Consider the following 15,482-nt stretch of genomic DNA (forward strand, 5'->3'; position numbering starts at 1 on the left):
CTCATAATTGAAGTGTTAGCAGAAAATAGCAATTGTCAGTCTATCGGCAATGTAAAATGTAATCATTATTAAAACCTAATTGTCATTGATCAACCACTCATTTTATGCCCAGGTTGTAAGTTTAAATAAGTTTAGAATTCACAAGGCAATTTTATGCAACTGTTTGCATGATAGAAGTTAAAAACAAATTGTTTTGTTTGGTTGCTTTGTTTTACGGTATATCAAGCCTTTTCAGGTTATTTAATGACGAATCTGGTAATTTTGAAAAAAGGTTTTCTGCATCAAGTTCTTTATATATTCAGATATTTATTAATGGTGTTTGGTTTGGCTGTTTTGTAGTGAAAAATTGTTTTTTGAAAAAAAAAAAAAAAAAAAAAACACAACAACATCAATGTTTGGTGCATTCAAGTCATGAAACTGAAAAAAAAAAAACAAATGAATAAAACAAGAAACAAATAAAGATAGATCATTAAATAAATATATAATGTTTAACCATATTTTTGGAAAATGTTTCCAATATAGGAAAGGATTAATTTATTCAACATTATGCAATTCTGAAATAATTTTTTTATTGTTTTAAATGACAAAAAAACAAACAAATATCCTAACTGGTTTATTATAGATTAGATTCAAACAAATTTTTCTTTCATGTTGAAAAATTTGAAAAAAAAAAAAAACAAGAAAAATTTGCAAAAAAAGCATTTAAGCAGATATTTATAACCCTATATGAAGATGTTAGCAATAATAACTTCAGACTTCTCTTAACAGTAACATTTTAATGAGTCTAATCTTATATATAAAATAATGCTGGTTAGTGGAATAGTGTTTTTTTTTGTTTTTTACATAGCATTGTGTGTAATATGTATCTTTGTGTCAAATATTTTACTTGATTTTGGTAATTTAAATTTTGAGTTGTGCTATGCAACAATCATATTAAGCAATAAAAGAGTCTTAAAATGAGAAAGTAAAACATTTTTCATTATGCACTAAACAGGAAGGCATATTTAAAATTTACCTCATCGATACGAATGGTTTCAAAATATAAGTGAAATCAATGGGATATAGATAATAGAAGATGCCACTTTAAGTAAAGAAATCCACATCTAAAAGTTCATCTGGAAGGAATGTCTGTTTAGCTGATGGATCATTACGAGTGTAGATGTAATCCTTGCCATAATCTATAAAGAAAAAAAAATGTTAATTTTTCAGAATTTTTTAGATGCGGATTGAAAATTGAGATTATTCAAACTACTATTTTCATCTTGGCTATTATTTTCACAATATATCAGCCAAAGTATTCTCTGACTTGTCAACTGCATCTTTTCAAACTTGGGAATCTTTATGTGATTATAGTCAAGATTGTCTGCTCCTTTTGACTTCTGGTTTGACTCCTTTTGACTTCCGGTTTCTGCTCTGCAAATGGGGCAACTATGACATGCAAGATATGGTCTATTATCCTTCTCTCAGATAACATGGAAGCACCCCTCTTTCTCCATATAAGAATAGTTTTCTTGTCCGCTTGAATGTGTTCAATTATTTAGCCAAATCGACAACAGAAATCAAAAGTCAGAAAGAGCCATCATGATTATAATCCTTTATCTCAAATTCAGAAACATAATTTTGAACTGAACCCTTTATTTAATTCATAGGTGCAGATAGTTCTCATTCCATCAACCATGACCAGGTAGATGTGTTAATCATATTATTCTTAATTATTATCACTGATAGTAAGGACTGAACCATAAACCTCCAGAAGACTAGAACTTAAAATTGATTATTAATCAACACCATTATCAGTTGCACCACATGCCTATAGAATTTGTGGAAGATTTGTACATTCGAAAAGATGCGACTGAAGAAGGTTGGAGAATACATTGACCAAAACATTGTGAAGAATAGTCATCCAAAAATGTGGTTGATCACTAAAACAGTTAATATTTTTACAAATGAAATTTTTTAAAATTTATTAAAAGAAAATTCAAGTGCCATAGCCATATTGTTTTACTTTGTGCTCAAATTTTTTTCTTTATGAACTCCACCCATTATTCGAGGTATTGTTTAAGCTCGTATGTATTACAGTACTGATTTTTTGAGATGAGGAATGATCGTTTGTATCAATCGAACTACTGTTTTCATCTTGAATGTTATTTGCACAATTTCAAAACATGACAGCTTATACACCTTCAGAAGGTCAGAGGTTGCATAAACCGAAATGTTGTGCAAATAACACTCATATTTATTAGTTTTTTTTTATGTTAACAGGATTATGTAAAACCCATACAATCAATTTTTCACAAATTTTAGTAGAAACATGACACATGAACGGCAAAAGTGTGAAGTTGTGTTTGTGTGTATTCACTGCACAGACCGTGATCATGTGCTTATTGTCTCCGTCTTAATTTTATGTTTGATTTCGAAATTGGCTGTAGCGTCAATCATGTGGTCTCAGGAACTGCTGTGTAACAAATGGATTTTTCTTCCAAATAAAGTTATAACTTTGAGTTTTAAAATAAGTATCACTGTTTTTATTTTGAGACGTTTATAATGTCACTTGGTTTCTCTACAAAACAACAGACTTGCAATTAGACTGACAGTCAAGTTTAACTAATTACAAAACAAGAGACCATTTATTTAAATCCTGACACTATTTTGAGCCAGGCCAAATCGAAACATGTTTCAACCTAACATAAGCAGTCCATTAGTACAAGGCACAAAAGCCTATCTTTCCATAAGACAGGCAGAAACCAACAATCTCCTGACTGCCTGTTTTGCTTGAATATATATAAATATCAAAATCGTAGTTCTGTTTGGACCAGACAAAAATCATTTGAGAATAATCAACTGTTTAATCACTGAATATGAAAACTATCTGATTAGAGGGTTTATCAGCTGAAGTGGATATAACTTATTTGTGATCTCAAATGGTTCGCTTCCTTAGTATGAGACCTCATTTTAAGAGATGATTACTTCTTTTAAAATGGTATCTCATTTAAGGGTGATCAAATCTAGTGTCAGATATTTTTCCCCTCACAGCCCAGCTGTTTGTAATATGCATGTATGACTGAACACATTCACAGAACCCGTGGTATGGCGATGACCACATGCTTTCTGACTGATTGCTCTGTCAATCATTTATGTTATGCTTAAAAGATCTATAAAACTTTGGTATTTGATACAACTTAGTTTAAGACTTGGGTAAGTCCAAAACAAGAAAAACTTACTGTGAAGAATACTATATTTATTGGAACACAGTTGTGTAAAAATAATAAGTACAAAAAAAATTATATTTATCGCATTGAGGAGAAAAGATGAATTGAAGACTATAATTGGTGCCAAGTCTTAGTTAAAAAAAACTTCAAAGTTTTCTTTATACTTTGTTTTTGAGGGAAAGTTGAATTAGAAAATTCTTACTGTTATATTGAGAAATATAAGATCTCCATCAAGCTTATAACTACATATAAACAAAACACAGATTGCATCAGCAGGAGCAAAGATACCCAAACATCAGGAGCAGCGATTGATATGACAGCGTCAATACATAAGCAACAATGGCACCAACCTGTGCTTAACTACGATATTTGAGCGATTCTTAATGACACATTAATTTATCAGAAACTGCTTTTTAATACCCATCCATCCACTATGATACACAGTTCATTATAGCAAAGAATTATCAGGCAAAACACATTGCCCAAGGAAATAGCTACACTAAAAGAGAGAAAGGAGATTTCGACAGATAAAATACAAAAATATGTGATAAAATATTTATAAAAAGGACTTCAAGTGACAAACTTAATCTAAATTCATTCACAGACACACCAGGTTTTGTGATACTATAAAGTGGACTTGAGTCACTAAGTGCTTAGAGGGGAGGCAATAGACAAAGGAATAGGAAACAATAGATAGGAAGTAACAAACAATGAATCTCTAGGTATTTTAGAGTTGACATGACAGTAGAAACCTACAGATAAAACAGGGAAGGTCAGCTACTGGTAGCCGGGTGGAGTGAGGTGGGCGACCTCAGATACCAACATAGAGGAGACAGTTGACAACTAGATGCCCATCGCGGCGGATGGGAGTTGGACAGTTTTAGAGTTGACTGTGAAACAGAAATAGTGACGAACGTAACATCAATAGAATGGGGAGAAGACACACACTCACACACACACTCACAAGTCCAACAGTCAATTATATGTGAACGTTTGTTTTTTTCCTTTCTTTGTTCCACGATTTATTATAATTCTACTTTTGTGAAACCTCGTGTTTCCATCGACAGTCGCCAACGAGAAAATAACGATCCGACCATAAGAGGAATAGTCGAACGAAAAATCCATGATACACGACGTTGGGAGTCGGTGATCTGTCGGGGCCGCGCACATCAGGTCACAGTTTAAATAGAAATAAAACAAACGCGGAATCAGAGAAACGAACATTTTCTTACGTATTCTTATGACACATCTGACAACAAAAGTTCCTATTGTTCACACATGAAAAATGTGTCTACAACTACGTCCACGTGCATAAATATATAAGAGCTCGCCATGTGAGCTGAGCAGCAGTGGTAGCGGAAGCAGATGCAATGACTCGTATTGTGACCTGACGTGCACTGCCCCGACAGATCGCCGACTCCCAACGTCATGTATCGTGGATTTTTCGTTTCACTAATTCTCTTATGGTCGGATCGTCATTTTCTCGGCGACTGTCGATGGGAACACACGAGGTTTCACAAAAGTAGAAATATAATAAATTGTGGAACAAAGAAAGGAAAAACACTAACGCCAATGTTCACATATAAATTGACTATTGGACTTGTGAGTGTGTGTGTCTCTTCTCCCCGTTCTATCGATGTTATGTTCGTCACTATTTCTGTTTCACAGTCAATTCTAAAACTGTCCAACTCCCATCTGCCTCGACGGGCATCTAGTTATCAACTAACTGTCTCCTCTATGTTGGTATCTGAGGTCGCCCCACACCCAACCCCCCACCCCAGCTACCGGAAGCTGCCCTTCCCTGTTTAATCTGTAAGTTTCTACTGTCATGTCAACTCTAAAAAGCTCGATCTAAAAATACCTAGAGATTCATTGTTTGTTACTTCCTATCTATTGTTTCCCATCCCTTTGTCTATTGCCCCATCTCTCAGCACTTAGTGACTAAAGTCCATCTCAGGTCCACTTTATAGTATCACAGTATAGATTACTTTTTCTCTAACAGCAGCAGCAAACTTGAATGTCTTCGCCCTTTCCTCCTCATAGTAGCAGAGGCTGTTCGCCCACAGATGGCAACAACAAACCTTAATAACAAAGACTTTGTTATTTTCTTCTTGGAAATCCTAACAAGAGACATTTAAAATTATTCACAACTTTAATATTTTCTTCATCTTAGAACATCCTGTCAACAAGAGACATTTCTAATTATTTTCACTCTAACAAACCTTAATAACAAGGACTTTGTTATTTTCTTTTTGGAAACTTCTTATCAATAAGAGACATTTTCAACCATTTTATTTCTTTCAATAAATAACTTAATACTCTGTCTGTCTTTCTTGCTATCATACACTAAATTTGTTATTATGACTGTTGTTATCAGGTATTATATATTGAGATACAATACCTTGTGACGATGATATAACTACTGGTGTCAGAAGTTTACAACATATATTTGGTGCCAGAAGTAACAATATAACACTGGTGTCACAATGTAACATTACTTTTAGTGTTTTTTCACTCCTGTTATTGATCAGTCACCAATTTCTAACTCTCTCAAAAATCCTTCAAAAGTTATTTTTTTTATTTATGAAGACTTTTTACTTTAGCCAACTATTCTGATTGGCTAACAAATCATTTCACATTTTCTATTTTATGATTGGTCAGTTAATTAAAGCCTTCATTTCACGAATGTAAGAGCCTCCTCCAGTCAAGTCACAATATAGGAACTTGGTACGTTAAGGTAATAGCACTTTATAAATTGTTGACTGGCTCAGTACACCTATGTGTGTGTGTGGGCAGTAAAAAAAAACCAACTTGGATGATGTACTAGTGATAAATAGTAAAAACATATTTTAAATAATTAGCAAAAATGTTTAATTAGTAAAATATCAAGAAAGTAAACGAGAAAAAAAAAATTAAGGGAGAGATATTGAATACGCAAAACAAAATAAGAAGTCATTCTTTGATGAAACAAAAATCATCCAACCTGTCTACCCCATCAAAAGTTATTTGAAATCATAGCCTTCATGGCAAAGTTAACATTTTTAGTTTGCAGAAAGAACTGTTACAAGATGGAAAAGCAAGGTAGAGATAGAAAAAGAGAAAAAATACAGGGAAAACAAAAATAAATAAAATCCAGCCAAATAACAACAAAAATATAAGGAGGTAAAGCTCTAGCAAGTTGGCAGAAATTAAACTTTTCTTATTCAGAAAAAAAAAAGGGGTGGATTTCGACTAAAAATCAGAGAACTCATTTCTGGATTTAAAAAAAGTGGAATTCATGGTTCATTTTTTTAAGATTAGAGGAAAAACATTCTAAGTGAAGATCGGTGATACTTCTTTGTAAATCCTTAGATTAGGGATTTCCAACTGGGGTTCACAGGAGCTTTATGGAGGCCCACAAAAAAAAATTCTATTTTCGTTGGAATTTATGCTATAAATATAACAAAATCGATTACTAACGTAGAAACAAATATTTGATTAAAAAAAAAATATATATATATATGCATATAGCGGGTTTACAGAACAAAAACATAGCTTTCAGAGTCTCCACAATCAAAATTCAAAATAAGGTTGGGACCTCCTGTCTTAGATGAATGTGTTTCTTCAAAATACTTACCAAGAGATTTCATCAATTTTGTGGGTGCATTTCTCAGGTGCAATGGTACTGGGGGTAAGGGTCCTTTATGCTGATGCACACATTGTTTGGCATTTTTGTATGCGGAATATGATTCAATCGACTTGGGGGCTCGAGCTAAATAAACAGCACACTGGGCAAGGATTAACTAAAATGAGAAATCATTAAAAAAAATAGAGAAATTGCAAAAATATTCTTTTATTATTTTATTGATAGATGTGGTGAGCTCAGTTGATTTTTTTATTACAAAAATATCAAAATAGTTGTAATTTAATTTTTAAAAAAAATGAACATAGTATTTTGTTTTACTAACTTTAATATTTAAAACGAAAAGATACTTATGCAGAATATGGACTGTGCGGAAATAATTTATGCATTATTTAAGATCGCATTCTTAACATGAGGAGGGGAGAGCGTTTTGTAACTACTCTGTACATTCATCTAACAATTCAATAATAAAGAAATACTGTAAAAATTGAATTGGACTTAAATTCTATCTAAAAAATAGCATGGTCCATATTCTGCATAAGTACGCAACAATAAAAAATAATTTAATTAAAAAAAAATTGTTTACATTCTTCCTGTTCTGTTTAAATAAATGTTATATCATGCATTTTTGTTATATAGTCCATTAAATTATTGAATACGAAAGATTATCTTTTTTAAAATCTAATACATAAAATAAAGTCAGTTTGGTTTTTAATTTACGTCATCGATACATTTCTTCCTACAAAATCAGTATTTAATTCTAGTTTGTCACTATTTTTCAAGGGTGATCACTGCAACATGTTAAGAACAATAAAATGTCATTTGAGTTAATTTCTTCAAGAAAAGAATTTATTTAGGTCAGAATTATTTTTACAAAAATGACTTTTTTTTAATTCGTTCATTACAAACTTTGTTTGGAGACAAAAGAATTAGGAAAAAAAAGGTAAGCTTCATATAAAGAATAGTGAAATAAATTCCGCCTAAATACACGCCAGAGTAAAAAGACTTATGGCTTTTAGTTATGAAAGATTTAAGTTTTGCAAGGGCTCATGACATAACAGATAAAGCACTTGGTAAAATTCAGTTGTCGGTTGCATTCTTCTTGAAGTTGAAGGTTCAATCCTCAGTGCAGGTGATACTCAAAATACAATTGCAAATTACTTAGAACTTCTACTTTGTCATGGCTAACGAAATGAGAGCATGTTGATTAAATAAAAATTTCATGCAGATTCCCAAGTTTAACAGAAAGATTCTCGAGTTTGACAAGATACATCTGAAGAAGATCTGAGGTTATACCGACCGAAACATTGTGAAAATAATGTTCAAGATGAGAACAGTAGTTTGAATAATATGAACTATCAATCATTATCTCAAAAATCAGAAACATTTCAGTTTATAAATTTTTTAATGAAATCAAAGTGGAGCCAATAGTGTTAATGGTTATGATCAATGGGCTTATAAGTATGTCATGTAGTCATAAATTTTATCTTAAAACTTAGAATCCTAATGAGCTTTCAAAAGTAATATTTTCTTGATATTTTTAGCAGATTTAGATTTATAGAAAACTAAAAAATACAGGTTCATATTACAAATGTTTATTTGCTTAAATTTGGGCATCTTCGACACTAACAGCAGGGAGTAAGATCTGCTGTCGTGATCCACTAAACCATAGTCATGTAAAGCCATATGCGTCCCTCCACACAATCGTTGATCCCAAGTTTTTTTTTTTTTTGTTTTTTTTACATAAGCATCTCCACTTATCAAGGCCAAGAGGCCAATCAAGGATAAGGGTTAAAGAGTGTACAGTAGAAATTGGACAATATAGTAATCGTTAGTAATGGAAATTCGGTAAATTTGTTAACTTATATCGAACAGCTCATCAAAAACTTGTTTACGTTAGACTTGAAGACAATCATATTGTAGTCAGCTGGAAAACAGGAAAACGGAAGACAATTCCATAGGCATGCTGTTCTAAGAAAGAAGCTTTGTTCATAGAATCTACGTTATACACAGATAAAGAGTGGGGGAAATTATTGATAGTGTTTTCTGCTAGACGGGTGTTTCTTGTGAAAGTTTGGCGAGGGGGGTACCATAGATTGGAGCTCAGCCGAGCACTTGCCAGTCTATTTTGAACTCTATCAAAGCAGGATAAGTCCTTTCTAGCAGCTCCTGCCCAGATGTGGCAACAGTACACCATCGTTGGACGTACCTAGCTCTTATATAGACAGAGAATTGCATCAGCAGTAAGATATCTACTGGATCAATAGAAGGATCCCACCATTTTTCCAGCGGCCTTGGCAACGGATTTAATGTATGTGTTCCATTTTTAAGATCAGGAGTAAAGATCAAGCCCAGAAGCTTGTCAAAACATGAGGCCTTCCCAAGATGAGAACCATTCAGTTCAATTGATGCCAGATGGGGATCAGAGCGTTGATGATGTAAAGATAGAAGCTTGGTTTTAGATGCATTAAAGTAACAAGCCACCTCTTTCTCCATTGTACCACTTGCTCAAGATCAGAGGAGAGAGAATCGGAAAGAACTTAGTGTTTACGGTCTTAGATGTGCAACCATAGAAACAAGTATCATCAGACTAAATGTCTATGAATGATGTAAGGATGTGATTTGGAAGACCATTAATGTAGATCAGGAAGAGAGTTGAACCCAGGATGGACCCCTGATAGACTCCAGCATTAATACTGTGAGCTTCTGATTTCTGCCCATCAACCACTACTCTTATAAACCTATCAGAGAGAAATGATTTAGTAACTGAGAAGACATTTCCAGCTATACCGTAGCTTGAGATCTTGTGAAGTAAATCTTTATGCCAAAGGCGTTTGATATGTCAAGAGCAATTGCCCTAGAAAGGTAGCCTCCGTCAAGAGATTTGCTAATCCTATGGGATATAACTGTAAGCACATCTGCTGTGGATCTAGCAGAACGGAAAACATTGTGTGTCACTAAGAAGGTTATTTTGCTGAGCTGGTTGATTACTTTAACACAGATTCCAGCAACTTACTCATGACGTACAGGAGACTTATTGGCCTGTACTGAGAATTCTTAAATACAGAGCATACTGAGAAGATTTTTCAGGGAAATGGGAAGCAATTCTCCTTAAGACAACGTTTAAACAGTTTTGTAAGGATGGGCGCTAGTTCTGGTTGAAGTCTTTTGAGTACTATAATTGGAATACCATTAGGGCCAGTTGCTTTACTAGAATCAAGGTTTTTGATTAGCTTGGCAACATCATGTACAGATATTTGTATATCACATAGCCTGTTTTCTGATACAGGAGGAAATATTGGGGGTTGGCGGCCTTGGTCGCAAAGGGTAGAATAACCTGCAAAGTTCTTGGCAAAGAGTTTGGCTTTATCTGATGCTGACGAGATTACCTCAGGTCCATTTATGATAGTTGGGATAGAACACATGCTTCTGTTCAGGATTCTGTTTGCTATTTGCTAAAACTGGTGGGAACCACGCCGCTGCTCAGCTACTTTGGATTTGACGGACTGAGCATACAACTCTCTTGCATTTTTTAACACTTTTTTACAGTGGTTGCTGGCAGTCCTGAAAGCAGCTTTAGTCTCAGTACATCTATTATGTTGGAAGCAATGGAAAAAGTGATTTCTGTGCGCAATGGCAGCAGCATATTATTCTGGAGAGAACCAGGGCTGTTAGGTTTTTGCTGGAATTTTTTACGGGGGTATGAAACGGTCTATACCTACAATTAACCATTCCGTCAGGTCTGATACTATAGAGGACACATCCTTTTTAAACATGGAATGCAGAGGTAGATCTGATTTAAAAGTACGGAAGCTATCCCAGTCAGCCATTGAGTATTGATATACTCTACGATGGAGAAGTACATTTGAGGACTTATTACATTTCATTTTTATCTTAATACAACAGAGTGGTCGGAAGATCCAAGTGGAGACAGAACAAAAACTGTACCCAGTTCAGGGCATGTTGTGAGCAAAAGGTCTAGGAGAATTGCATACGGCTGTCAGTGGGTTCGTGAACAATCTGAGTGAGATCATAAGCAATGGAGAAATCATGACAGAACCTCTCCTCATCATCATCGGTCTTGTTTGAGTGAGTTAACTATTCCACATTGTGAACATTGAAGTCTCCACAGACATGAATATTAGCTGAATAGGATGTGGTCAATTTTCTCAGATATGCTTTTAAAGATAGTAACTCCGCTGTTGTGAGGGCAATAGAGAGCAAATATAAATGCTGTAGTTTGAGCAAATGCAATCCCGGAAGTACATATAGGGTAAGTTAGGATCATCTCTGGAGATGTCCCTACCACATAGAAAGCCATCTTTTATATAGGCACATATTCCATGCCCATGACGATCTTAGGGGTCATATTTGGAAGTTAAATTAGAGTATCCTTTAATTATGAACTCATCTAGGGAAATAGTCTGTCTAATGCCAGTTTCACTTAGAAATAATATGTCTGGTTTAGTCTCCTGTAATTGAAGGTTAAAAAGTAGACCCCTGATGTTCGAGAAGGAAACATGGCAGTGGGGGGTCTACATTAGAAGTTGGAGATCCGGGTTTATGCTAATATTCGTTTGTGCTAATGTTCACATCTTAGTTAAGCTTCAGTATATCAACTAAAATCCAACTGAGATAATTTGTCTGTTGAGGCTATCAGTGTTGTTTAATTAAAGTCAGCTCATCTCGGGTCTGCGTGAATTACTAGAATCCACAAAGTATTGTTATCAAATGAAAAACTCTTGTAAACTAACTCAACACTTATGAATATATTGACTCAGGATTGGAAATCCTATGTCTGGTCTTTTGTTTTAGTTACCACCACTTCTGATTAATAGAAACTGACTACTTCCATGATCACCCTATCAGTCACTCCTAGTTGATTATTCATCCCACTGCTTTGGTGAATCATTTCCTATCATTGTTCTGGTTCATGGCTTATTTTTTTTTTTTTTTTTACTTGTGACAACTTTTCCTTTTTTTTTTATGAATCGCTTCCTAATGTTCCCTGGGGTTTTAGCTCAGGTGACGAGAGGGAGGGGGGAGTATCCATAGTATCACACTCATGTAATTGCTCTGCATCTTCAGATGACAGAATTAATGGGAGCCCAGAATTCACAAGGCACTACTGACATAGCTGTTGTAAACCTGACCCCAAATTACAAATGACAGACTAAAATGGAGTTCACAAAACTTGCTTCACGTCATAAACACAAGATCAAACTTAATTCACATCCCCACTAACACAGCCATTTGACTCCACAAAACTCAACTTATGACAAAAATGAAAATAAAAACTTCATGTTTCAAATGCAAGTATATTTTTTAGAGATTTTTTTAAACATATTTTTTAAAATGTGGCTAATATCGATAATTTAAAGGAAGGTGAATTAGAATTGCTAGAAGAAAACAGATTTACCTTAGTTTAAAATGATTGTCTTTTAATCTATTTCTTAGTTAACTTTCTTTAGAAGTTTCTTGTGTTCTTACTATTGTTTTGTTTTTGCAAAATTAATTTGTAGGTTATCTAATATTTAAGAAGTGCACCATTTAGGTAGACTTGGATGTGAAATATTTAACAAGATTAAATTCGTTAAATTGTTAACAAATAAATGATTCGTTAAATTGTTAACAAATAAATATTTATAGTATAAAATGAACATATCCAAAAACAGATATTTTTCTGGTAGGTTATAAAATAGAATATTATTGTTTTACTATATGATTTACTATTTCATGTATATACACATCATCTGTATTTTTATAAATTTAGGTATGTTGACATGTTTATATATTTGTATGTACAGAATCCATTTCTAAACAATCTAAATATAAGTGTGGGTTATATTTAATTTAATTTAGTGTTATTCAAAGGGGGTAAAAAGGCTGTGGAAGCCCTTCGTGAAAATTCAGATACCTCTAATTCTTGTGAAATTTTAACAATAGACACTAAACCTCAATTCATCAATATTCAACTATTTTAAGTTTATTTTTGAGTATTTTAAAGGGTTTTTATAGGGCATAACATGGGTATAACCTTCATTTGAAAAATAAGATATTTCAGATTCGCATTAAATTTGAACTCTCGGCACTAAACACCAATAAAGCAAGATTACCTGAATTTACATTTCTTAAGACCCCTTAAACTAAAGCTTTAAATGTTAAAGATTAGAATAAAGATTCTAGACATAAGATTTAACATCATTATATCTTGATTTTAATCTTTGTAAGAAAACCTAAATTGGTGCAAAAATGGAGTCAATTTTACAGGTATTCTCTTAGTAATATTATAATATATTATGTATACTTTCAATATGTTTAATGTACATATGTGCCATATAAAAAAGATATCACATAAAAAGCTTTTAAAGTAGTTTAAAAGAAGATATGGTTAAAAGAAAGATTATGCCGGAAAATCTCAGAGTATAGTCACTCACAGATGAACAAAATCCCCATGTCTTTCTCTCTCTCTCTCTCCTGTTTCATTTCTCTTCACAGTGTTCAATAGGTTAGCAAAGTTTAATAATAGTAGTAAGGTCATCTTTTGTTAATTTGACTCATTTAAAGATGGAAAGTGCTAAAACTCTTCTCAAATAAAGTTATTGACACCCATTGGCTGATGAAAATAAATGTTGGTAAGGAGTAATAAAACTAATGAATCTGGTTGGTTAGAAACTAAAACAAGCACTAGTTAAATATAACAACAACCACACTGTATATTCATGTAATTAGCTGATGATTTCCAACAGGAATAAAACAAATGTTTCTGTATAGTTTACTTGTCATAAATATATTTTCATACTACTATATGTTTATAAACAAAACAAGAAAATCATTAGCAAATTAAAAAGTAAAAAATAAAATCAATTTTACGATACATTAGTAAATAAATATGCACAAAAAAAAAAAAGTATTGCTTTTTTTCTTTCAAGGTAAATTCTTTCTTTCACCATATCTTCTTTTGTGTGGCATCTTGTGATACATATGTACTTAAAATATATTTTAAAATAATTAAATTGAGCAGAGAATCACTTACATCACACTCGGGCATTCCAATAAATGTACAAGCTTGGTAAGCAGAAACTGCTTGGTTTAATGCCAAAGGATCTGCTAGACCTGAAAAGAATAAAAATTACATAAATAATTTAAAGTTCTTTTTGTTTACTTCATTATTTTGCAAGCAATCCAATACTTTTTCTGCATACTGAACTACATAATTTTTCAGAATTCATTAGAATTTATTATCAACTTGGGCATGTGTATCTATATATCTCCAAAAGTGAAATTGCGTGTGTGTGTGTGTGTGTACATTTCCCGACCAAATTACTCTGTCAATTTTCAGTCTACAGACTCAAGATTTGACATAAGGGGTATTGAGATTTGGGAAAATCTTTTTAATTGGTTTCGGGCCAGAAATTTGGCTGCCAAAGGGTTAAAGTTCAACGATTTGACCTTTGAAAACTCTACCAAACTCCTCCACTAATTTTGGATCATTGTTTTGACTCTCGATATCTTATATAGTTTTATATAGAGTGATGTGGTTCTCGATTGATATATGCTCGGGAGTTAGAGCAGTGATGGGAATATTCTGTTGTCATAGCCATAATTATCAAATGGTCACTCATTTTAATATTGACCAGCTTCAATGTTGTTTAACTTCAGTTATCTAATCTGAACCGGTGTGTATTTTTAGTACACCTGTTATAATTGACACTTTCTTTCTGCTTTGTCATTTGGACACTTATAGACCACAAAAATACTTGTCCACCAAATTAAAAAATTTTTTTTTTATTATTGCATTTTCACCCCAAACAAGGCACATTGCCACTTTGTTGTAGGGGGCTACTATCAGGGACATAAGAATCAGGGGTATTGTGTAGGAAGTTGGGCAGCAAGATGTCGGTTCAATGTTATCCTTGAACTTTTGCATGTCGGTACAGTCGGGGAAGCAGGGACCCAGAAGGGAATTCCAAAGTCTAGCTGTTCTGGGAAGAAACTACTGGAGTAGAAGGCTCTCTTACATCTAGGAATCTCTACTGTGAAGGGGTGGGATTTAGCTGCTTGTCGGGGGCATTTACATCTAGGGGGCACAAGTGCTTGCAGTTCATTGGAGCATTCATCGTTAAAGTAGTTGTAGGACAGGCAGAGGGATGCAACATTTTGTCGATGTGACAGAGGTTGAAGTCTAGCTGAGAGTTCAGGACCTATCGGATTGCCGACTCTCTTTTGAACCTTGTCTAGGAGCGAGAGACTAGTGGAAGATGTACCAGCCCAAATATGACAACAATACACCATACATGGGCGAATGGTGGCCTTATAGAGGTATAGGATACTTTCAGGCGTTAATAGCTTTCTAGCATGGTAGAGAGAACCCACCTTCTTTGGCAATGTTCTCAACTCATGTTTCCTGTGAACGTTAGGCCAAGGAGTTTAAAAGATGTACTTTCAGATAAAAAGTCATTGGCCATTGCTATTGGCGGTAGGGAAGGTTTCTTGTAATTATTGAATTATTGAAGGAAACAAGTTTAGTCTTGGCAGCAGTGAAGGTGACCAACCATTTTTGTCTCCATTCCACTATGGATCGGAGGTCTTCCTCTAGTGTTTCTGCCATTTCTCTAGATAAGTGTTCATTTGTTTTCCTGTCGTGTCTG

The 15,482-nt window shown here is 33.7% G+C and overlaps 1 protein-coding gene across 2 annotated transcripts in view; it reads right to left on the reverse strand.

Moving 5' to 3' along the window:
* Positions 1–552: 552 nt before the first annotated feature.
* LOC145257792 (ATPase WRNIP1-like) overlaps positions 553–15,482 on the reverse strand; it is a 45,847-nt gene continuing 30,917 nt past the window's right edge. For both annotated transcript variants that reach the window (XM_080115691.1, XM_080115698.1), the window contains 3 exons: positions 13,868–13,947; positions 6,826–6,991; positions 553–1,178 (listed from right to left, as the gene is read on the reverse strand). In XM_080115691.1, coding sequence (XP_079971817.1) covers positions 1,084–1,178; positions 6,826–6,991; positions 13,868–13,947 — 341 coding nt within the window. In that variant the 3' untranslated portion in view covers positions 553–1,083. The remainder of the gene's footprint in view (positions 1,179–6,825; positions 6,992–13,867; positions 13,948–15,482) is intronic.

The sequence above is a fragment of the Euprymna scolopes genome, chromosome 1 (genome assembly GCF_053919585.1).
Source record: "Euprymna scolopes isolate OS-2025 chromosome 1, ASM5391958v1, whole genome shotgun sequence".
Lineage (NCBI taxonomy): Eukaryota > Metazoa > Mollusca > Cephalopoda > Sepiida > Sepiolidae > Euprymna > Euprymna scolopes.